The sequence below is a fragment of the Rhopilema esculentum genome, chromosome 20 (genome assembly GCF_057945365.1).
Source record: "Rhopilema esculentum isolate cy_ngs chromosome 20, ASM5794536v1, whole genome shotgun sequence".
NCBI classification, from domain to species: Eukaryota; Metazoa; Cnidaria; class Scyphozoa; order Rhizostomeae; family Rhizostomatidae; genus Rhopilema; species Rhopilema esculentum.
This window is the reverse complement of record NC_142834.1, coordinates 7,202,140-7,227,681: the sequence shown is the minus strand read 5'-3', so window position 1 is coordinate 7,227,681 and position 25,542 is coordinate 7,202,140. Positions and strand designations below refer to the sequence as shown.

General features: G+C 39.5%; 1 protein-coding gene across 2 annotated transcripts; it reads left to right on the top strand.

Annotated features, from left to right (window-relative positions):
- Positions 1 to 89: 89 nt before the first annotated feature.
- LOC135687357 (uncharacterized) lies at positions 90 to 25,217 on the top strand. 2 transcript variants are annotated; one of them, XR_016144976.1, is made up of 5 exons: positions 90 to 1,667; positions 2,478 to 2,728; positions 3,778 to 3,931; positions 4,924 to 6,812; positions 22,763 to 25,217. XR_016144976.1 is itself a non-coding variant. In XM_065203901.2 (4 exons), the coding sequence occupies exons 1-4, from the start codon at positions 1,295 to 1,297 to the stop codon at positions 5,157 to 5,159; spliced, it is 1,014 nt and encodes a 337-aa protein (XP_065059973.2). In that variant the 5' UTR covers positions 90 to 1,294; the 3' UTR covers positions 5,160 to 8,242. The 2 variants fall into 2 exon arrangements, 1 of the variants encoding a protein (XP_065059973.2); XM_065203901.2 differs by lacking the exon at positions 22,763 to 25,217 and having other exon boundaries at positions 4,924 to 8,242.
- Positions 25,218 to 25,542: the final 325 nt, after the last annotated feature.

Below are 25,542 nucleotides of genomic sequence, written 5' to 3'. Positions count from 1 at the left end.
GTTGAAAAGCTTCATGACCTGTAACAAATTGAAAAGCATTAACTTCACGAAAGTGTTAAGTCATCGCAGTCAAGAGAGTTATAGATCAATTAAAAAATTCATAGCATTTAACTGTGAGTGAAGGCATCGTAATTTTTAGAAACGCATGCTCGGCAAAACGATGCAAATAGGTATGTCCGTTTGTTCCCAACACTGGATTTCAGTTTCTTAATACATCTGATATCTTGAAAATGAACTGTGGATCCAAAAGCTAAAACCACATCATATCATAACTACAATTTAAATTTGGGCGAAGACTTTAATTTTGTCATTATCTAATTTTATCTGATTTTTCAAGAATAAACAATTAACTAGGTAGATGACATCATCTGAGCTATTAGTTACCAGAGATCCCAAAAAGGTTGTTCTGTGAATTTTTTGCAAAATACTGATCGCTCTTCAGATCTGAAGGAATGCCTCTTGCTTTAAAGCTGCAACTATTGTTTAAATTGATTCCTGCGGGCATCATTCCTTTTGGATCAGTCGCATTATAGAAGTTGAAATTTGATATAGATATCAGGCATTGCCCTGGACTATCTCCTTCAACGGATCGTCCCCCAGATGAAATTCCACGCGGATTCACATTAATGCCTCGACCGGAGAAGTCAGCAGTTCCTGTTTCTAATACTTGGACGAATCCATCAGTCCAATCTTGGTTCTGCATTTTGCTTGCTTTTATTCTTCTGGTGTGATTGCCCGATTAACGCAAAGGAAATTGCCGTTGTATATTGATAAGGTTCGTGTGGCTCATTCGAAACTCGATCGGTTTCAACTGTATCCATTCTCGTGGAAGATTTCGATCTGACGCGATGCGTTCTAACGGTTTTTTCTATCGAATTCGCTCCCCCCTCTCTCGCGTTTCGAAATGGATTGCAATCGCTAACTGTATTACGGTGATAAACGTATAATTTTTATTTTCCCTTTATCGATGTCAACTTTATGGTTGAAAAGTAAGAAATATTGTAAATAATATAATCACTTTAATTATCCCCGTGTTTTTTAAAAGTTTGTAACCTTGTGAAAACCTGACGAATTCATTTAAGACGACTATCAGACAATTTCAGGTGAAAATACCTCATTTATTAAAATGAACAAGTGATAGGAATAAGTATTTAATTCGTACGTCATATGAATTGGATGTAACGTCATAGAAGCGTCCAATTTAAATTAGAGAAATCTTATTCTTGTATATCAGTTCAATGATTTGACTTTAGCGTCAGGACACGAATTAAATTGCTTTGAGAGAATAAACGAGATGGAGAATTCAGAAATAACAGATAAAATATCTAGTGCGAAGGAAACAGCAACGGAAAACCAGATAGAAGTCAGCCAGAGCTTAGGCATATTTGGTTGTTCCAGTGCAAGCAAGCAATCGTTAGAACCAAATCTGCATGCACACACCGTTGTCAGCAGTGCTCTCTCCAAGTCTACTCAGAGCTCAACCGGATCACAACTTCCAGGACTAGCTATGCAACAGGATGCAACTTGGATGAACAACCAGCAATCAGGAAGAGGTGTCCAAATACCATTGCAAGGACACCATTTTTTCCAACCGCATCTTTGCTACGGATATATGCCACCCTACCATAACTTTATGAACGGTGCATGTGGCGACTACATTACTTTTGGTGAGTGTGAAGTGGCTCCTTTTGTCTTGTTTTGACCACACGTTCATTTTGAATGTACATTTGAACACCAGACACTAAAATCATAATGTATTATTACTTTCCTGATAAATGGCTAAGATTTTTTAACCTATGCTTTGCTTGCTTGCTTGCTTGCTTGCTTGCTTGCTTGCTTGCTTGCTTGCTTGCTTGCTTGCTTGCTTGCTTGCTTGCTTGCTTGCTTGCTTGCTTGCTTTGCTTGCTTTGCTTGCTTGAAAAACTAGAGCTTTAAAACATATATTTCTTCATATAATATAATACACTTCATATAATATAATTCTTTAAAACATATAATACACTTTTTTGGTGCATGGACTAGGACAAGACTAAGCTACTTCTCCAAGGTAATGCGATCAACACGCATCTACGGCATCGAGCACTTTATCACAGGCGGATAAATTTACATTAATTTTCATTATATATGTTTCATCATAAAAACTTTCTAATTGTTAACCTTGATAGATTTATAGTGTATTCAATCTTATAATCCGAATATTATTATTTTTCTTGATTTAAAGTTCTTAGCCCTTCTCTAGCTATATTCTTTCATCTGATTTTATGTGTAGAACACTTTTGTAGAGTTCCTTCATCTGCTGATAAAGGGATAGCCTAAAAATTGCTACAAATATAAATATTTTACTTCTGCCAGGTCTCATTTTGCGCAAATCTCTACTTTCTTCTGCTTATATGGATTTTTTAAGAGGTAATATATTTCTTTCTAAATTTTTTACGAAAAATATTTTACGCATTATCTGTATATTTCTTTTTCAATAGATCCCTCACTGTACCTAAGGAGACAAAAACCACGGACAGTCTTCTCTTCAGATCAGCTGACGATTCTTGAAGCAACATTTGAAGGAAATAATTATCCGAGTGCTTCAACGCGAAAGGAAGTAGCAAAGAAAGTAAACCTTCCTGTTGATCGTGTTCGTGTCTGGTTTCAAAACAGGAGAGCCAAAGAAAAAAGGTTAAAAGAAGATCGTTTGGCCCTCAGTGTCCTCAACAACAGGGGTACTGCAAGTCAGGTCTGTTGACACTAATTTCAAATCGATTTTTTGTAGGGATTGACATCTGTGTTCTCTAATAAAGTCCTCAACCTTTAGACTTTCCGACTATGGCTGATAATGGGAATCACTGATTTACGGTAGTGTTATGAACCTTTTTTGCGGGTTTTTGGTTACATGTCCTCGGCTGTTTGTGCAGTTTTCAATTCTATTTGTTTAGTTGTCTACTTGAATGGTCTCTTCGTCACAGTCTTGTTGGGGATATGAACAAGAATTTAACTGAAGCCCCACACCGCTTGCTTCCAAATTTTGCATCATCTGCACGCGCGTAGTTATAACCGATGGCGCTATTTTGACTTTGCTTGATTTATAATGTGGTGGGAACATCCTTTATTGCTCTTATGAAAGTTAGCCTGCCTCTAGCAAAAAGACGGAGAAAATTCTGAGTAAAGAGGATATCACGAGAAAAATGAGAATGAAACTTTGGTTGATTTTTTATTTATGTAACCATGATGTGAAATAGTTTTGATTGAATAAAGCGCCATGAGATGTAAACTTTGCCTTCACCCTAATGCACATGCCCATATGATATATTTTCTCACTTGTGCTGACAAGTGGATAAGACAAAAGCTCCAAAGAATCTCGTCCCTCCTGCAAAGTCTGACGGGAACGATACAGGCACTGCAGAGTGTTGAGCAAAGCCGGGGGGGGGGGGGGGCTAACTGGTTAAAAGAGGCTTGCCAGTCACGGTAGTCGCTTTCAGTGTATTATCTATTTACTAGCCGGTTTATTCATTAAACATTCATTACATTTGATGATTTGAATTACTAGAATTCTGTATTGATTATTCAGGGTATTTCCTTTTGCAAGGTCACCCACAGGCTACATCTTCTTAGTTTTCAGTCGAATATTTTCTATCATTTTGTCTTCTAGCATTCCTGAAATTGGATATTGGCTTAAGTCATCCAAAGCATGTTGCTATGTTAAAGTCTTTCCCTTTTCTTATTTTCCTAAGCATATTTGTCTTTTTGATAGCATAGCACATCATTTGATAGAAATTTGCCTTTTAGCCTTCATCATCAAGAGCTGTATCTGACTTTCCCGTCGCAAGATCGCATGAAGTTCACAAGAACCAACCTGGAGCCATCGGTCTTCAGTCCTCCTCAGAAACAGAAGAGGCTTTAGTCAGATGCCTTCTGAAGGAAGCTAAAGCTCGCGAAGAAGGTAAAGAAATATCTTAAACGTCTCGCATCTATGAGAACAGTTTCTTGAACAACTGCTTACAACTGTGGTCTCTACTTTACAACACTCTTACAAAAATTGAGCTGCATGACTATTGCAAAAGATCGAGACTATCTGCCTTAACCTAGGAATTTAATTAAACAAAAATATTTGCCGTATCTGTAGAGTTTACTTGTGATATAGAAGTTTGATATAGAAACGTTACTTCCTTAAATATGGCCAATGTGAAATTCAAAGACTCTCCCGATAAGAAACTCTCTTACTGATAATGTTTCTGCTAATATTCATGATTATTTTCACATAAAGCTAAATTAATTAGAACTTATCTATGCCTAAAATAACTGACATGAATACATGCCATCATCAACTTTCCAAGCTTGAAGAACTCTCTAGATTTTTTTTACAGCACAATGCTCATTGGAATTCATATTTTGAGCAATTTTTTTGGCGGCACAGAACTTGGCAATGGCTTTGAAAAAAAACATTTTACAAACATACTACTAAAAGCTTTTTCGTCTTACACTCCTTAGATTATAAAACGTCAGAATAAGAGTCCGAAAGAACGATGGAAAATATATACCCAGTTGTGGATCCATTATAAGTCCATATGTGGATCCATATAGGCAGTTAATTATTGTAAATTTTTCTTCATTTTCCGTTACATTATTGAAATATATATATTAAATCAGATTCATTAATGAGCAGCTTGCGTTTTTGTTTTATTCTGTAGATTTTTATAATTAATTATCGCCTCTTTAATTGTTGAAAAATCTTAGCTTTTCTGACAAATCATTATATCATGTTGTAAAATATTTGCTTTTTTCGAAGACGTTTTTAAATTCATATCTTCTTAAAACTATGTGACCTGAACTCGTATTATCCATGTTTGTAAAGCTGCAAGTTCTGTAAAAGTTCTTTGTACTGTTAGTTGAGATGATTTAAAAAGAATGACAAGTTAATGTTTCTTCCCGTAGCTCGGAAAAGCAATACCAATACCAAAGAAGCCTTTTCAGTCAACTTTAGCAGTACAGAACTGTCGACTGTCAACAACAGGGTCCTATTTTCACAGGCAAGTTTCCAAGGGAAAATCGAAGAATGTCACATAAATAAATTGAATGGAGAACCTTTGTATTTAACACAGAACTGTGATAAAATCAAAATACATTTGTCAAATCATAGCAATGAAGAAAATATGTCGATGGACAATTAACGGCGTAGTCAGATCAGTAATTGTAAATTTTTCTTCATTTTCTTTTTTGAAATACTTGGTAAAACAGATTTATTAACGCAGCTTGTGTTTTTTGTATTTTTCTGCAGGTTTTTGAAAATCTTGAAGATTCTTTGAGTATCTGCTCGGTGGGCTATGAATATCTCAATCAAATTTCAACGTTCGTCCCTCTTAAAAGAAAGGAATACATATCTTATATGGTTCTTTGGTGTCTCTGGTCACCTCTGCACCAAACGAGACATGCTTTGATATTACATAAGATAGCTGGACTTCAAATACTTTTTGAGTGGGGCGTGCTTCAGGATACCTGACAGCTTTGATGAAGGCCCTTTAACTGATTGGGAGAGCCATAAGGGTTCATGCGGTTGGTTTGGATCCAAAAGGCTTTAATAGCCTGAAATACTTTCAATGGCAACGGCCATTCCCTCATCAATTCTTATCAAGGCAAGGTGATATGATAACTATTGTTTTTGCAAAATTTTCGATTGGGTATTTAAATTCAGGAGATTCCTGATAGTTTCATTACATAATCTCTGCATATAGATAATGCTTTTATTGTAAGATATATTTTCGTTTGATTTGAACTTTTTAGACTTTATGATTACCACAACAAAATGTTAATTTAATTGCATTGTCTAAGTACTTGTATCACGCAACTGTGAGGTCTTGAATGAAAATTGTCTTAAGAACTTTTTCGTAACTCAGTTCCAACAAAGTTCACGAAACTTGCATGATGACATTAACTTCATGTTATTAAAAATACAAGACATAAAGTCTTGTAGGGTTGGTAAAAGGTAAATTACTTCTGTTTAGATTTCGCATACACGACTGTGCGCTCAGACACTTGTAGCTTGGTCGAGATTTTATGAGGCATACTTTTAGAGAAAAGTGTCATGTTTTTCTTTCTGTGTTCCCTATATTAGTTCACGTTTCACTCTGAAATGTCAAGTGCCGTCACGCAGCTTTTCTTGTTAATGGTGTTTAATGTATTTTTATGGGATATCTTTACATCAAGGCATGTGGTTTATCGGTGGAAGCAAGTTGTTTGGAGAAAAGAATGAGTCAGAAATTGTTCCTTTCGATAGATTATCATTCTTCCTAAAGAATATTTGTTACCTGGATGCAGCTCTTGCCAGCTTGGAGGAGCAATTGCCTGTTAACTCCCAAGAGTCACCTCTCCCGCTTATATTTTTAATTGTTGGTTTCCCCTTTGGACTACCTGTGGTTCATTCAAATTGAATCTCCCTTGAGTATCCCAGGTTTTCGTAGAATATAAGTAAGCAATCCATTTGTTTTATAATTAATGTTCTGAATTATAAACCAGATATTAAGTATGGTGCATAACAAAGTTTTGATGATGCTAATGGAGACTTGAGGATAATATCGTCCGCTCTGGCATTCTGGAATGAATTCGGCAGTGTTTTCGAAGGTTTATACTATCCAAGATGGCCTACTTGATGGTGCTCTATTGTGACTTCTACAAACTTTTAACCATTATAAATCAACTAAATCTATGAACTTGTGAAATTTGTTCGATATTGGAATATTGGAATATGTACTGCAGCGCAAAGCTTCGACAAGTAGCAGACATTAGATGCCTGGATGAAGGGAATTGGCTGATTGCGTTCAAGTGAGGTAATCGAATCTGTTCTCTTATTTTCTTTCAAAGTGTTGCTCTTAGCTTGTCTTATCAGAAAGTAGATACGACATCTTTAAACCTGTTCTGTTTGATGTTAAGCGGACAAGCTTCGTTGAAAAATTTTGATAGAGTTCTTCTTCTAATTTTTCTGATAAATACGCAGTCAATCAGCCGGCTGTAAGGAAAACCTGTTCATTCGACCCTACTTATTGAATACAAAATCCCAGTGATTCGGGAAAATTACAATGCTTTAATCCCTCTTTCATTGAATTGCGATGTAGTGCTTAGATTTTCTCGCCTCGAACTACTGTAACCAAATTTCTTCGAGGTCGTGCTAAATGCTTTTTCTGATTGACTTTCCATTTTGTTTTTCTTATTATAATATCTGTGAATCATTGGTCATGATCTACACCTCTCCCCCCTACGAACACCCCGACCCGGAAGGAAAATGGTATGGTTGCATACTCCAGTCCCATAGTGAATCTACGTCACTTCTTTTGATTCAATCCAAGTAAAGAATTGGAATGCCGGATAAAGTAGTATTTGCTATGATCGTCATAACCAGTATCGTTCCAAGAGTTGAAATCATATGTTCTAAAAAGAAAGAAGCCCTCCTCCTTATCTAAGAGGGGATATAGTGAAGGGGCTATATAGCCTCGCCTGAACAAGAATTTTTGTAAAAATGGGGCTAGTTTTCCGAGACAAGATCCAACATTACAAATTTTGCTACAGAATATAAATAAGAACTAATTGAGAACTGGAGATATGTTCATTATGCTAAAATAAAACAGGTCAATAAAAGAAGAAAGGAAAAATTGCAACGTGCTTTATTGTACGATTGAATATTCATGTTGTTTTAACGTATAACTTTTCGAGTACCTGACCTAACGGAAGTATTCAAACCCAGATCTTTTGATTTAAATGTAGGTAGAGATAGGTAAAATTGTTTTATGATTCTTTGGGTGGTTATGGCCAAAATTAGGGTTCGGGTTCATCCACTGTACAGTAGCTGAAGTAGCTAACCTAATGAACATATCCAAGCGAAAAGCTTTGACTTTGCAAATAGATAGATAGGCTTAAGGCAAGGGTAAAATCAATCAGAACTTTTTGCATCCACGATATTTGGCCTTCCTTACCCTCTGGTAACGGGAAAATGTTTGGTAAATGGCGAATACCTGCTGCGTTTACCAATTATTTGGCATTTTACGGCCAATTTTGAATCACCTGCACTGCAGCATGTACTTCATCCATGCTTACTCTACATCGAGTAACGTGAATCTAAGTAAACTCTTACCTTAGATCGATAAAGTCGATGATTCACAGTCGTGTCTCTTTTACGTTTTGAAAGAAGGTTTGTTGTCCATGTCCCCTGTAACCTTCGCAAAATTTATCTTTGAATAATTCTAAATAAACTCTCTTTCCGAATTAGAAAAAGTTTTTTTTCGTTGGTGTCTCTCCATTGATAGAAAGCATTGCTTATTCTGCTACCTCTTCCTTGGATATTTCAATCCTCAATCTAACCTAAGTAAACTATAACATTATATCGATTAAATCGATGATTCACTATCCTGTCCCTTCTACGTTTTGAAAGAGGGTTTGCTCTCTCCACCTCTTGTAACTTTCGCTAAGTTTATCTCTGTATTATTCTAAATGAACTCTCACTTTGAATAAGACACAGTTTATGTTTCTCGCTGGTGTCTCTCCATTGATAGAAAGCTTTTCTTCTTCTGCCATCTTTTTTCTTTCGATATTTCAATCTATGATCAAATTTAAGAAAACTGTTTCCTTAGATCGATAAAGACTACGATTCTCGAAACTGTCTCCTTTACGTTTTCATACTAGGGTTGTTGTCTCTGCTCTTTTGTTTCTCTATAAAATCCACGGTTCTTGAATCGGTCTTCCATATGTTTTGAAAAAAAGCTTCTTGTCTCTGCCCCTTATATCTTTGTCTAAACTTATCCTTAAATTATTCTGCTTAAATTCACACTTTGAATTAGATAAAAATTATGTTTCTCATCGATGTTTCTCCATTGATAAAAAGCTTTGCTTGCTCTGCCATATATTCCTTGGATATTTTAATTGTTAATCTTTCCTTAGATCGATAAAGTCCACGATTCTCCAACGTCTTTCTTCTACGTTTTGTAACAAGGATTGTTGCCTTTGCCCCTTGTACCTTTGGCTAAATTCATATTTGAATTATTCCAATAAAGCTCTCATCTTAAGTCAGATAAAGTTTATGTTTCTGATTGTTGTCTCTCCATTTCCTGAAAGCATCGCTTGTTCTGTCATCTTTTCCTGGGATGATTCATTCCTTAAACTAAACTAAGTCAACTCTTACCTTAGATCGACAATTTCGATGATTCTCCGACGTGTTTCTTCTACATTTTGTAACAAGGATTGTTGTCTTTGCCCCTTGTACCTTTGGCTAAATGCATATTTGAATTATTCCAATAAAGCTCTCATCTTAAGTCAGATAAAGTTTATGTTTCTGATTGTTGTCTCTCCATTTCCTGAAAGCATCGCTTGTTCTGTCATATTTTCCTGGGATGATTCATTCCTTAAACTAAACTAAGTCAACTCTTACCTTAGATCTACAATTTCGATGATTCTCCAACGTGTTTCTTCTACGTTTTCTAACAAGGAATGTTTTTCTTTGCTCCTTGTACCTTTGGCTAAATTCATATTTGAATTATTCTGTTTATACTCTCACTTTGAATTAGGTAAAGTTTGTGTTTGTCGTTTGTGTCTCTCCATTGATAGAAAGCTTTTCTTGCTTTGCCATCTTTATTCCTTCGATGTTTTATTTTTTTATCTAATTTGTGAAACTTTTTCTTAGATCGATAAAGTCCATGATACTCGAACCTGTCTCCTTCACGCCTTGAGACAAGGATTATTGTCTCTGTCCCTTGTACCTTTGGCTAAATTTTTCTTTGAGTTATTTTCATTAAAATCTTATTTTGAAATAGATACAGTTTGTGTTCTTGTTTGTGTTTCTCCATTGACAGAAAGCTTCTTTTGTTTTGCCATCTTTATTCCTTCGATGTTTTAATATTTGATCTAATTTGAGAAAGCATTTTCTTTAGATCGATAAAGTCCATGATTCTTGAACCTGTCTCTTTTACGTTTGAGAAGTGGTTTGCTGTACCTATCTCTTGTACCTTTCTTTAAACTTATCTTTGAATTATTCTGATTAAAATCTTACCTTGTAATTGATGTTTCTTGTTACTCTCTCTCAAATATTAGACAGTAATGCTTGTCGTGCCATTATTTCCCGGAATGTTTAATGCTTAACCTAATCTTCGTGAACTCCTACGTTAGACTGAAAAAGTCGACGACTCTCCATCGTGTCTCTTCTGCGTTTAAAATCAAGGCTTTTGTTCCTGTCTCTTTTCTTTTGGCTAAATTTATCTTTGAAATATTCTGATTACACTCTGACTTTGAATTATATAAAGTATGTTTCTCGTTGGTGTCTCTCCATTTATAGACAGCAATGCTTGTTATGCCATTATTTCTTTAGATTTTTCAATCTTTAATCTAATCGAAGAGAACGCTTACCCTATGTTGAAAAGACGATTACTCTCCATCGTGTCCTTTCTACGTTTTGAAAAAAGGTTATTGTCCCTGTTCTTTATACTTTTGAATAAACTTTTCTTTGAAAAATTCTGATTACACTCTGACTTTGAATTATATAAAGTATGTTTCTCGTTGGTGTCTCTCCATTTATAGACAGCAATGCTTGTTATGCCATTATTTCTTTAGATTTTTCAATCTTTAATCTAATCGAAGAGAACGCTTACCCTATGTTGAAAAGACGATTACTCTCCATCGTGTCCTTTCTACGTTTTGAAACAAGGTTTATTTTCCCTGTTCTTTATACTTTTGAATAAACTTTTCTTTGAAAAATTCTGATTAAAATCTCACTTTGAATTATATAAAGTATGTTTCTCGTTGGTGTCTCTCCATTTATAGACAGCAATGCTTGTTATGCCATTATTTCCTTAGATTTTTCAATCTTTAATCTAATCGAAGAGAACGCTTACCCTATGTTGAAAAGACGATTACTCTCCATCGTGTCCTTTCTACGTTTTGAAACAAGGTTATTGTCCCTGTTCTTTATACTTTTGAATAAACTTTTCTTTGAAAAATTCTGATTACACTCTGACTTTGAATTATATAAAGTATGTTTCTCGTTGGTGTCTCTCCATTTATAGACAGCAATGCTTGTTATGCCATTATTTCCTTAGATTTTTCAATCTTTAATCTAATCGAAGAGAACGCTTACCCTATGTTGAAAAGACGATTACTCTCCATCGTGTCCTTTCTACGTTTTGAAACAAGGTTATTGTCCCTGTTCTTTATACTTTTGAATAAACTTTTCTTTGAAAAGTTCTGATTACACTCTGACTTTGAATTATATAAAGTATGTTTCTCGTTGGTGTCTCTCCATTTATAGACAGCAATGCTTGTTATGCCATTATTTCCTTAGATTTTTCAATCTTTAATCTAATCGAAGAGAACGCTTACCCTATGTTGAAAAGACGATTACTCTCCATCGTGTCCTTTCTACGTTTTGAAACAAGGTTATTGTCCCTGTTCTTTGCACTTTTGGCTAACTTTTTCTTTGAATTGTTTTGATTAAAATCTCACTTTTAATTAAATAAAGTTTATGTTTCTCAATGGTGTCTCTCTGTTGATAGACAGCAATGCTTGTTGTGCCATCAATTCCTTCGATTTTTCAATCCTTTATCTAATCTAAGAGAACGCTTACCCTATGTTGAAAAGACGATTACTCTCCATCGTGTCCTTTCTACGTTTTGAAACAAGGTTATTGTCCCTGTTCTTTATACTTTTGAATAAACTTTTCTTTGAAAAATTCTGATTACACTCTGACTTTGAATTATATAAAGTATGTTTCTCGTTGGTGTCTCTCCATTTATAGACAGCAATGCTTGTTATGCCATTATTTCTTTAGATTTTTCAATCTTTAATCTAATCGAAGAGAACGCTTACCCTATGTTGAAAAGACGATTACTCTCCATCGTGTCCTTTCTACGTTTTGAAACAAGGTTATTGTCCCTGTTCTTTGCACTTTTGGCTAACTTTTTCTTTGAATTGTTTTGATTAAAATCTCACTTTGAATTAAATAAAGTTTATGTTTCTCAATGGTGTCTCTCTGTTGATAGACAGCAATGCTTGTTGTGCCATCAATTCCTTCGATTTTTCAATCCTTTATCTAATCTAAGAAAACTTTTCCCTTAGATCGCTAAAGTGGATGATTCTCCAACGTGACCCTTCTACTTTTTGAAACGAGGTTTGTTGCCCCTGTTCCATGTACCTTTTGCTAAATTTATCTTTGAATTATTCTAATTCCACTCTCACTTTGAATAAGATAAAGTTTATTCTTCTTGTTTGTATCTCTTCAGCGATAGATAGCATTGCTTGTTCTGCCATATTTTTCTTGGATGTTTCAATCCCCAATCTTATCTAATTGGTGGTACTAGGTAATTTGGCATTATTGCGTGATCCGCCTATTTTAGATTCCTGAATTCGTAAAACAAATTTTTATTATGCCTGAGTGCGTGAATAGACACTGGTGAGTGACCTGTAAATCAGTATTACACATGCGTGATTGCGTGAAAATTAATGCTGTAAGCGAATTTCGAAATGAAGTGCTTTCGTTTTTACATGTAGAAAATTTGGTTTCCAGTACCAGAGCAAGTAAATGTCTCGTTTATTCAGAGATCCCAATGCCGATTGCTCTGCCAACAAAAATTACTATTGTAAGAAAGGTATAAAAAATTCAGAGAGGCTCAAGAGAGCATGATCGTGGAAAAAAAATTCCAGTACTGTGAAAGCGTGATTTGCAGCTATTTCACGCGTGATAGCGCGATTCAGCGTGTATACCTGGTACCCCTCTAATTGTTAGGTGATGTTGTGAGAGAACGGAGAAAGGCGGACATTTGTTCCTTTTTGGGGTCTAAGGAGATTTCATGCAGTGCTGGACATAGGTGTACGGGGAGAGTTCAGGAAGGGGGGGGGGCTGAAATTTTTTTGCCCGAAAAATGATAACGCCTAAAAATTTTAGGAGTATACTTTAACAGATGTGAGCTTCTAATATTAGTCAATAAATGATTAAAATGCAACGTAATAAAAATAATGTTATAGGCATTTTCAAAACTTCACAAATCTTCATCAAAATAAGCGAATCTCTTCCACGACAGCGACCAAATATATAGATTATTTTATCGATATCCATTTGTGAACAAGATTTGCATCATTTTCAGCAATTCACGCACTTTTTTGCTTACCTGCCTATTTCTGTGATTATTGAACAGTTTGTGTTCCATTTCTAGAGAGTCAGAAATTCATAATCTATTTGAAGAAGAAGCAAACCTTTATGATGATTTCTATCGTAGGATTAGCATTCACGCTTGCGTAACACAGTTTAGAGCACCTTGATTCAGCGTTTTTCAACCTTTTCTACCCACGGCACATTTTTTGCGGATAGTTATAAATTTTTTTCATTTCTATAGACCAATTAAGTGAAATTAGAGAATTTTCCACGACACACTAGGTAATACCTCAAGGCAGGCTAGTGTGTCGTGACACAGTGAATGAAAACATCCAAGGGCCCCCGACCAGAAGGGGCCCAAGATACTTTTACGTCCAGATCTGTAAAGCTTTGCTCAAGTTTAAATAACTTTTGAAAACTTTGAAAGCTCCTCAACTGAAACTCTAAAACTCAGTTCTCCCTAACTAACGAGAAAATAATTGTCATTTTTATCTTTTCTATTGGGTTTGACATGCTCTACGCCATTTAATGTGATCTTGCTGTCCGTGAATAGAAGTCTCGTAGCAGTTTTTGCTTAGGGCCCAGATGCTTCTATTACAACAAAGCACATACAAAGTAATATTCACTATCACTAAATCGTGCATAGATTTCTTCCAAAACTTTACCCATTACATTGTAGAAACAATTGGACAGAGCTTTGCTTTCTAGATAGGTTTTGGGGTCTTTATCCCTGCAAAGAAAATAAGTGTCCTGTCCACTGCCTTTACTGACTCGCACTGGCAAGCCCAGTGTGTTGCACTTTGTCCCTTTTATCTATATGCCGGTTCATGTTCAACTTTTCTCTTGAAATTACATGTCTTTTGGTGTTAGCCTTAATGAAACTGTAGAGACCTTGAGCAATACCAAGTCCATTTCTCATTGAATCACTTTCTGCAAGATTCAACTAATGGCCAAGGCAGTGGACATGAGAATGTTACCAATGGAGTCCTGATGTAAAAATGTCTATACAAAGTAAAAACTCCTTTTGTCTATACAAAAATGAACTCCTTTTGCTTATGTAGATAGATTCAAGAACTTATGTAGATAGATTCGTTCCATTTATTTCAAAATGATTGAGCCGGCCCGGGTTGAGCCAGCCTGGGTGTTTATTAAGCCAGCTTGGGCGCTAATCTAGACAGCTTGAGCATTTATAGAGCCATCTTGGGCGTTTAATTTGCAAACTCGAGCGTTTGCAGAGTCAGCTAGGTTGTTTATTTAGCCGGCTAGGGCGTTTGAAGAGCCGGCTAGGAGGTTTATTGAGCCAGCCTGGGCGTTTAAAGAACCAGCTACGGGATTAGAATTAGCAAACTTGGGTGTTTAAAGAGCCAGCAAGGGCGTTTATATGGCGTTTATATAGACACCTTGATCAGTCATAGAGCCAGCTGGACGTTTATTTAGCCAGCTTGAACATTTAAAGAGCAAGCCAAGGTATTTATTGAGCCAGCTGGGGCGTTTATTGAGCAGGCTAGGGGGGTTTATTCAGCCAGTCCAGGCATTTATTGAGCCAGCAGGGGCGTTTATTTAGCCAGACAGGACATTTATATAGCCAGTCCAGGCATCCATTGAGCCTGCAGGAACGTTAAGGTAGCCAGCAGGGGCGTTTATTTAGCCTGTCAAGGCATTTCTAAAGCCTGCAGGAACATGTATTTAGCTTGCAGGGGCGTTTATTAAGCCAGTCAAGGCATTTACTGAGCCTGCCGGGACTGCCGGGGCTGTCGGGGCGTTTATTTAGCCAAACAGCACATTTATTGAGCCTGCAGGGGCTGTAGGGGCGTTTATATAGCCAGTCAAGGCATTTCTTGAGCCTGCCGGGGTGTTTATTTAGCCAAACAGCACATTTATTGAGCCTGCAGGGGCTGCAGGGGCGTTTATCAAGCCAGTCAAGGCATTTATTGAGCCTGCAGGGGCTGCAGGGGCGTTTATTTAGCTAAACAGAACGTTTACATAGCCAGTCCAGGCATTTATTGAGCCTGCAGGGGCTGCAGGGGCGTTTATTAAGCCAGTCAAGGCATTTACTGAGCCTGCCGGGGTTGCCGGGGCTTTTTTTTAGCCAAACAGCATTTTTATTGAGCCTGCAGGGGCGTTTATTTAGCTAAACAGAACGTTTATATGGCCAGTCCAGACATTTATTGAGCCTGCAGGGGCGTTTATTTAGTCAAACAGCACATTTATTGAGCCTGCAGGGGCTGCAGGGGCGTTTATATAGCCAGTCAAGGCATTTATTGAGCCTGCAGGGGCTGCAGGGGCGTTTATTTAGCTAGAAAGAACGTTTATATAGCCAGTCCAGGCATTTATTGAGCCTGCAGGGGCTGCAGGGGCGTTTATTAAGCCAGTCAAGGCATTTACTGAGCCTGCCGGGGTTGCCGGGGCTTTTTTTTAGCCAAACAGCATATTTATTGAGCCTGCAGGGGCTGCAGGGGCGTTTATTTAGCTAGAAAGAACGTTTATATAGCCAGTCCAGGCATTTATTGAGCCTGCAGGGGCTGCAGGGGCGTTTATTAAGCCAGTCAAGGCATTTACTGAGCCTGCCGGGGTTGCCGGGGCTTTTTTTTAGCCAAACAGCACATTTATTGAACCTGCAGGGGCTGCAGGGGCGTTTATTTAGCTAAACAGAACGTTTACATAGCCAGTCCAGGCATTTATTGAGCCTGCAGGGGCTGCAGGGGCGTTTATTAAGCCAGTCAAGGCATTTACTGAGCCTGCCGGGGTTGCCGGGGCTTTTTTTTAGCCAAACAGCATTTTTATTGAGCCTGCAGGGGCTGCAGGGGCGTTTATTAAGCCAGTCAAGGTATTTACTGAGCCTGCCGGGGTTGCCGGGGCTTTTTTTTAGCCAAACAGCATTTTTATTGAGCCTGCAGGGGCGTTTATTTAGCTAAACAGAACGTTTATATGGCCAGTCCAGACATCTATTGAGCCTGCAGGGGCGTTTATTTAGTCAAACAGCACATTTATTGAGCCTGCAGGGGCTGCAGGGGCGTTTATTAAGCCAGTCAAGGCATTTACTGAGCCTGCCGGGGCTGCCGGGGCTTTTTTTTAGCCAAAAAGCACATTTATTGAGCCTGCAGGGGCTGCAGGGGCGTTTATTTAGCTAAACAGAACGTTTATATAGCCAGTCAAGGCATTTATTGAGCCTGCAGGGGCTGCAGGGGCGTTTATTAAGCCAGTCAAGGCATTTACTGAGCCTGCCGGGGTTGCCGGGGCGTTTATTTAGCCAAACAGCACATTTATTGAGCCTGCAGGGGCTGTAGGGGCGTTTATATAGCCAGTCAAGGCATTTCTTGAGCCTGCCGGGGTGTTTATTTAGCCAAACAGCACATTTATTGAGCCTGCAGGGGCTGCAGGGGCGTTTATCAAGCCAGTCAAGGCATTTATTGAGCCTGCAGGGGCTGCAGGGGCGTTTATTTAGCTAAACAGAACGTTTACATAGCCAGTCCAGGCATTTATTGAGCCTGCAGGGGCTGCAGGGGCGTTTATTAAGCCAGTCAAGGCATTTACTGAGCCTGCCGGGGTTGCCGGGGCTTTTTTTTAGCCAAACAGCATTTTTATTGAGCCTGCAGGGGCGTTTATTTAGCTAAACAGAACGTTTATATGGCCAGTCCAGACATTTATTGAGCCTGCAGGGGCTGCAGGGGCGTTTATATAGCCAGTCAAGGCATTTATTGAGCCTGCAGGGGCTGCAGGGGCGTTTATTTAGCTAGAAAGAACGTTTATATAGCCAGTCCAGGCATTTATTGAGCCTGCAGGGGCTGCAGGGGCGTTTATTAAGCCAGTCAAGGCATTTACTGAGCCTGCCGGGGTTGCCGGGGCTTTTTTTTAGCCAAACAGCACATTTATTGAACCTGCAGGGGCTGCAGGGGCGTTTATTTAGCTAAACAGAACGTTTACATAGCCAGTCCAGGCATTTATTGAGCCTGCAGGGGCTGCAGGGGCGTTTATTAAGCCAGTCAAGGCATTTACTGAGCCTGCCGGGGCTGCCGGGGCTTTTTTTTAGCCAAAAAGCACATTTATTGAGCCTGCAGGGGCTGCAGGGGCGTTTATTTAGCTAAACAGAACGTTTATATAGCCAGTCAAGGCATTTATTGAGCCTGCAGGGGCTGCAGGGGCGTTTATTAAGCCAGTCAAGGCATTTACTGAGCCTGCCGGGGTTGCCGGGGCGTTTATTTAGCCAAACAGCACATTTATTGAGCCTGCAGGGGCTGTAGGGGCGTTTATATAGCCAGTCAAGGCATTTCTTGAGCCTGCCGGGGTGTTTATTTAGCCAAACAGCACATTTATTGAGCCTGCAGGGGCTGCAGGGGCGTTTATCAAGCCAGTCAAGGCATTTATTGAGCCTGCAGGGGCTGCAGGGGCGTTTATTTAGCTAAACAGAACGTTTATATGGCCAGTCCAGACATCTATTGAGCCTGCAGGGGCGTTTATTTAGTCAAACAGCACATTTATTGAGCCTGCAGGGGCTGCAGGGGCGTTTATTAAGCCAGTCAAGGCATTTACTGAGCCTGCCGGGGCTGCCGGGGCTTTTTTTTAGCCAAAAAGCACATTTATTGAGCCTGCAGGGGCTGCAGGGGCGTTTATTTAGCTAGAAAGAACGTTTATATAGCCAGTCCAGGCATTTATTGAGCCTGCAGGGGCTGCAGGGGCGTTTATTTAGCCAAACAGCACATTTATTGAGCCTGCAGGGGCTGTAGGGGCGTTTATATAGCCAGTCAAGGCATTTCTTGAGCCTGCCGGGGTGTTTATTTAGCCAAACAGCACATTTATTGAGCCTGCAGGGGCTGCAGGGGCGTTTATCAAGCCAGTCAAGGCATTTATTGAGCCTGCAGGGGCTGCAGGGGCGTTTATTTAGCTAAACAGAACGTTTACATAGCCAGTCCAGGCATTTATTGAGCCTGCAGGGGCTGCAGGGGCGTTTATTAAGCCAGTCAAGGCATTTACTGAGCCTGCCGGGGTTGCCGGGGCTTTTTTTTAGCCAAACAGCATTTTTATTGAGCCTGCAGGGGCGTTTATTTAGCTAAACAGAACGTTTATATGGCCAGTCCAGACATTTATTGAGCCTGCAGGGGCGTTTATTTAGTCAAACAGCACATTTATTGAGCCTGCAGGGGCTGCAGGGGCGTTTATATAGCCAGTCAAGGCATTTATTGAGCCTGCAGGGGCTGCAGGGGCGTTTATTTAGCTAGAAAGAACGTTTATATAGCCAGTCCAGGCATTTATTGAGCCTGCAGGGGCTGCAGGGGCGTTTATTAAGCCAGTCAAGGCATTTACTGAGCCTGCCGGGGTTGCCGGGGCTTTTTTTTAGCCAAACAGCACATTTATTGAACCTGCAGGGGCTGCAGGGGCGTTTATTTAGCTAAACAGAACGTTTACATAGCCAGTCCAGGCATTTATTGAGCCTGCAGGGGCTGCAGGGGCGTTTATTAAGCCAGTCAAGGCATTTACTGAGCCTGCCGGGGTTGCCGGGGCTTTTTTTTAGCCAAACAGCATTTTTATTGAGCCTGCAGGGGCTGCAGGGGCGTTTATTAAGCCAGTCAAGGTATTTACTGAGCCTGCCGGGGTTGCCGGGGCTTTTTTTTAGCCAAACAGCATTTTTATTGAGCCTGCAGGGGCGTTTATTTAGCTAAACAGAACGTTTATATGGCCAGTCCAGACATCTATTGAGCCTGCAGGGGCGTTTATTTAGTCAAACAGCACATTTATTGAGCCTGCAGGGGCTGCAGGGGCGTTTATTAAGCCAGTCAAGGCATTTACTGAGCCTGCCGGGGCTGCCGGGGCTTTTTTTTAGCCAAAAAGCACATTTATTGAGCCTGCAGGGGCTGCAGGGGCGTTTATTTAGCTAAACAGAACGTTTATATAGCCAGTCAAGGCATTTATTGAGCCTGCAGGGGCTGCAGGGGCGTTTATTAAGCCAGTCAAGGCATTTACTGAGCCTGCCGGGGTTGCCGGGGCGTTTATTTAGCCAAACAGCACATTTATTGAGCCTGCAGGGGCTGTAGGGGCGTTTATATAGCCAGTCAAGGCATTTCTTGAGCCTGCCGGGGTGTTTATTTAGCCAAACAGCACATTTATTGAGCCTGCAGGGGCTGCAGGGGCGTTTATCAAGCCAGTCAAGGCATTTATTGAGCCTGCAGGGGCTGCAGGGGCGTTTATTTAGCTAAACAGAACGTTTACATAGCCAGTCCAGGCATTTATTGAGCCTGCAGGGGCTGCAGGGGCGTTTATTAAGCCAGTCAAGGCATTTACTGAGCCTGCCGGGGTTGCCGGGGCTTTTTTTTAGCCAAACAGCATTTTTATTGAGCCTGCAGGGGCGTTTATTTAGCTAAACAGAACGTTTATATGGCCAGTCCAGACATTTATTGAGCCTGCAGGGGCGTTTATTTAGTCAAACAGCACATTTATTGAGCCTGCAGGGGCTGCAGGGGCGTTTATTTAGCTAAACAGAACGTTTATATAGCCAGTCAAGGCATTTATTGAGCCTGCAGGGGCTGCAGGGGCGTTTATTAAGCCAGTCAAGGCATTTACTGAGCCTGCCGGGGTTGCCGGCCGGGGCTTTTTTTTAGCCAAACAGCACATTTATTGAACCTGCAGGGGCTGCAGGGGCGTTTATTTAGCTAAACAGAACGTTTACATAGCCAGTCCAGGCATTTATTGAGCCTGCAGGGGCTGCAGGGGCGTTTATTAAGCCAGTCAAGGCATTTACTGAGCCTGCCGGGGTTGCCGGGGCTTTTTTTTAGCCAAACAGCACATTTATTGAACCTGCAGGGGCTGCAGGGGCGTTTATTTAGCTAAACAGAACGTTTACATAGCCAGTCCAGGCATTTATTGAGCCTGCAGGGGCTGCAGGGGCGTTTATTAAGCCAGTCAAGGCATTTACTGAGCCTGCCGGGGTTGCCGGCCGGGGCTTTTTTTTAGCCAAACAGCACATTTATTGAACCTGCAGGGGCTGCAGGGGCGTTTATTTAGCTAAACAGAACGTTTACATAGCCAGTCCAGGCATTTATTGAGCCTGCAGGGGCTGCAGGGGCGTTTATTAAGCCAGTCAAGGCATTTACTGAGCCTGCCGGGGTTGCCGGGGCTTTTTTTTAGCCAAACAGCATTTTTATTGAGCCTGCAGGGGCTGCAGGGGCGTTTATTTAGCTAAACAGAACGTTTACATAGCCAGTCCAGGCATTTATTGAGCCTGCAGGGGCGTTTATTTAGTCAAACAGCACATTTATTGAGCCTGCAGGGGCTGCAGGGGCGTTTATTAAGCCAGTCAAGGCATTTACTGAGCCTGCCGGGGCTGCCGGGGCTTTTTTTAGCCAAAAAGCACATTTATTGAGCCTGCAGGGGCTGCAGGGGCGTTTATTTAGCTAAACAGAACGTTTATATAGCCAGTCAAGGCATTTATTGAGCCTGCAGGGGCTGCAGGGGCGTTTATTTAGCCAAACAGCACATTTATTGAGCCTGCCGGGGCTACAGGGGCGTTTATTTAGCCAAACAGCACATTTATTGAACCTGCAGGGGCGTTTATTAAGCCAGTCAAGGCATTTACTGAGCCTGCCGAGCTGCCGGGGCTTTTTTTAGCCAAACAGCACATTTATTGAGCCTGCAGGGGCTGCAGGGGCGTTTATTTAGCTAGACAGATTGTTTATATAGCCAGTCAAGGCATTTATTGAGCCTGCAGGGGCTGCAGGGGCGTTTATTTAGCTAGACAGAACGTTTTTATAGCCAGTCAAGGCATTTATTGAGCCTGCAGGGGCGTTTATTTAAGCAGACAGCACATTTATTGAAACTGCAGGAGCGTTTATTTAGTCAAACAGGACATTTATTTATCCTACATGAAGTTTATTTAGCCAGCCAGTCCAGACATTTATTGAGCCTGCAGGGGTGTTTATTTAGCCTGCAGGGGCGTTTATTTAGCCAGAAGGGGTGTTTATTGAGCCAGATATGGCGTTTTCTAGCCATTCCTGGCGTTTATTTAGACAGCAGAGGTGTTTTCATAGCAAGAAAGGGCATTTATTTAGCAAGCCGTTTACAGAGCTAGCTAGGATGTTTATTGAGCTTTCCGGGAGGTTTATAGAGCAAGATAGGGCGCTTATTTAGCCAGATTTAGCGTTTGCAGAGCAAGCTAGGGCTTTCATTTAGCTAGCCAAGGCATTCTTTGATCCAGCTAGGGCGTTAATTTAGCCAGCTAGGGCGTTGATTTAGCCAGCTAGGGCGTTGATTTAGCCAGCTAGGGCGTTGATTTAGCCAGCTTGAGCATTTATAGAGCCAGCTGGGAGTTTTCTTGGGTATTTATCCGAAGATACTACGTTGAATATTGATTTTTGTTTTTTCAATTTCCCTACCCCTTTTCCACAGGGCTAGTTTCGTTAATTTTTATGTTGTTTGAGGAGCAAAATTCAGTTATTTTTTGTATAGCACATTAACATTTTCTTTTACAAACAGTGAATTATGCTGTATTTTTGTTTGTTTTTTACAACGTATTTTTATCAGCAATTTTTTATAAAGAGATAAATTTGCACTCCAATATTTATGTGTTCCATTTCACTGAGGCTGCTCCCTGTTGACCACCTTCAAACAAAGGTATATCCACAGAATAATTGGGTCGGGAGATTACGCAAGAACACAGTAGAATTGATGCCTCTTGGGTATACAGGTACAACTTGAATGCCGTGCAAATCATTGATAAAATATTATCTCAGGCAACAAGAAACTGTTGTACAAGCAGGAAATCGCAACTTTTATCAAACTGTCACTAATGATGATTATTTGCAAAATTATCAATGATCAAGGTCGAATAATTATAAATACAACCAATGACAATGATCAAATGACAATGGCTAATATCAAGACTGCACAGAAAACCGAAAACAACGTTTTGGATCGAAAATCACTAGAGAGGCGAAACTAAATAGCCAATCACGCGCCAATACTCCTTTTAGGTCATTCTCGATCCACCAAAGAGCTCAATTCCCGGCTAACTTTCAAATGCTACATCAAAACTTATGCATCAAATAAACCTTTCATAACAGAAAGACCATTGAGATATCATTAGAAAAACTTTCAAACGACTTCTAAGCTCTTTATTGAAGTTGCCAACTTTGCTTATGAATAGCTTTAACTGAGTTTGCGAACTTCTTTTTGCTAACGACACAAAAAAGTGAGCAGTCTCTGCAAGCCTCGCTGTTTAAAACAAACTATGATCTTTATAACATCAAATTAAGGAAGAAGTTCAATAAAATTAAATATTCAGGAAGGTTGAATATTTAATGGAAGAAGTATGTGTTTAGAGGGTCGCCTTTGAAGGGGAGTCAGCTGCCGTAACCTAAATTTCGTAAGAGGATTTCCTTCTTTAAAAACAAATTTCTTCGTGAGCAGATTTGCACGTAAACCAATCTCTTTTTATGGCTAAAAATTTTCCAGAATTGATTGATGTAGACGAGATTCTGTTTTGCTCCTTATAGAAGTGTCTTCGTTAAATCTTAGCAATGGAATGCCGTATGGGGCAAGCACCTCAAAGAAACCAGCAGCACAGTCACTCTTTATAACCATGTATGACCGCACCTCTCTGTGTATCTGTCAATTTAAAAAGATAAGACATTACAGCCAAAAGTGACATTTTCATTAAATTTTTAGGTGAATGCTGCAGACACCCAGTGGACGCCGCAACAGAAGATGATGTCGATGCATCAGTAACAAAGAGGCAAACGCTGATGAAGAAAAGTTTTAGCGAATGAACCAAATCTCCATACAGAAATCCAATACAGACACTTTTTCCTAGTTTGTTATCGTTTTCAGTTTTGAAGATTTTCCATGCATAGAAACGTTGCAGGAAATTTCTTTCCCCATGGCATGTAAACTTGATTTCTCACACTCACCTTTGTAAAGGCCCTTGCCCTTGAAGCTTTTGTGCCGCCTAAACGCCGAAGATTAAGTAGGGTAAGGGTAACTCTGAATAGAAAGCTGCTGTTTGGAGCCATTTATTGTCGGAAAATGTGTAAAGGAGTCCCTAAGTTAACGATAAACAACCTCTGCAATCGCGAGAAACATGGGTCAATGCAAAATCGAGCCTCTTTTCTACCCCACCCCTGAATCCTTAGTAAGTGTATATTTATAAACTACTCAACACCTTGTCCCATTGGACTCTCCGAGACTCTCCTTTTCGAGACTCTCTATTACCAAAGTTGATTGTAAACTTATTGATATAGAAAGTCACCATCTGCCCATAGTTTCTTTTATGCCTAAAATAATCAAATTTGTATGAGAAATTTTTGAAACAGGGGGTGCTCTCTCCTCGATTAGTTTAACTACTGAGAGAGCTCCTCCTTTAAGTAATTCCCCCCATGCAATTTATCTTGTTCTTTGTTCGGTATTTGTATGTTGTATTAATTTTAGGTGCATTATTGTTATTATTGTAGTTTAGTTATTTGTTTGTATTAATTAGTTTTGTTATGATAAATTGTATGTGGAGAATTTAAAATATGAAACTGAACTGAATATATGAAACAGAATATATGAACGGTGCTCAAATGCCCATCTACGTCGGGAGCATTCCCCATCATTGATAGGTTGTTTATGTTCTCCTTTTAAGTTCGGCCTTGTCAATTGCCACTCTCAACAAATTAAGAGAGTATTTTGCGATGAAGCTTTAGAAATCGTCTATTGAATTTCTTTTGTTTGAAGTGAGAATCTTTTGAATTGTTGGTTTTTAGGAAAAATAATTTTTACTTGCTCATCCAAAAGGGTAAAGTAAACGTCCTTTTCTGGAATGGTAGCATGGATTGAGATAAATATTGCTCATTTTCTGTGTATTTCTTCTGCTTTGCGTTTAAAAGGTATTTGATATTCCAGCCGGCCCGGCCCTCACCTCTTAGTGTTTTCACAAAGAGAGCTTTTTGTCTGAAATTGAATGGCCAATGTTTCAGCTAGAAGTTGCATTATTGGCAAAACCATATACAGTATCAAATTTTAGTTTCCACCATTGGGTGCGGGAGGTTGCGGCCGTCCTTGTGGTATTTCATTTTGACGAATAGGACCGATTTATGCAAAGTTATTCGACTTTTACTTGGCTGAGAGCGAGGGGGATTCAGGTTTACATGAAGGCGTTCAGTAAAAACAATAGGCTTGTGATTCCTCAATTTTCTAAAGACTTGGGTTTTTCGCCATTTACTCAAAAAGTATCACAGTTACAAATTTTTGAGTGCATCCATGAGATGGGCCGTTTGATGCTCGTTTATTTGAGCCGTTTCCCGTAATTCTAGGACCTGTTTTTGCCGAGTTATTGAGGATCTAATGATTAGAACAAAAGAAATGGAAATTCCCAAAAACTGTGAAAATCAGACAGCTTTGAGAGTTTTTTGACCGAACAAGCCGATCGGGCGACGGGCGGCTAGCAACATGAGGGCAGATGCATCGAAAATTTAAAAAGTCATGAAATGCACTTTAAATGCATTTAAATCGAATCTAGAAAGCTTCTTACCCGTTACCTGTTTTCTAAATTTCAATTAAACACCAAATTTGATCCAAATCCAAATTTGAAGGACGTTTCCCGTAGACTGAAATTGAGCAATCGAAGATATCAATATCACAAACAATTTATTCTTCTCTTATTTTTCAACAGCAAATATGATATAGCGATGCTTAAAGAGGAATTGTGGAAAGGAACTATTTTTTCCATACTTGTTTCACCGAACAAGCCAATTAGACGACGGGCGGCTAGCAGCAAGGGGGCAATTCCGTCGAAATGTTCAAAATTAATGAATTTCCACTTAAATGCATTTAAATCGAATATAGGACGCTTATTTACCCGTTAACAAACTTTTCCTGCCTTTAAAAAACCAATTAAACATCGTTTTTCAAGAAAAAGTTTTGGCCGCCGCCGCAGTTACCGGTTTGAGCTTGATCGGTCGCTGCGATGCAAATTTGAGAAAATTTGAAAAGTGCACTTTTCGGAAAAATCGAGTTTATTCAGTAACGCAAGCTTCAAACAAAACAAGCAATAGCTCAAAAAATCGAGCCAAAAATCAGTGATTTTTTGAAAGTGTCGCAGAATTTTTATTGGCTGTTTTCGATTTTTAAAGTGCAAAAAACCGTTTTTTGCGTGTTTTAATCACTAAATCCTCAATAACTCGGCAAAAACAGGACCTAAAAATACGGGAAACGGCTCAAAAAATCGAGCATCAAACGGCCCATCTCATGGATGCGCTCAAAAACTTGTAACTGTGATACTTTTTGAGTAAATCGCTAAAAACCCAAGTCTTTAGAAACTCGGGGAATCACAAGCCTATTGTTTTTTCTGAACGCCTTTATGTAAACCTGAATCCCCCTTGCTCTCAGCCAAGAAAAAGTCGAATAACTTTGCATAAATCGGTCCTATTCGTCAAAACGAAATACCACAAGGACGGCCGCAACCTCCC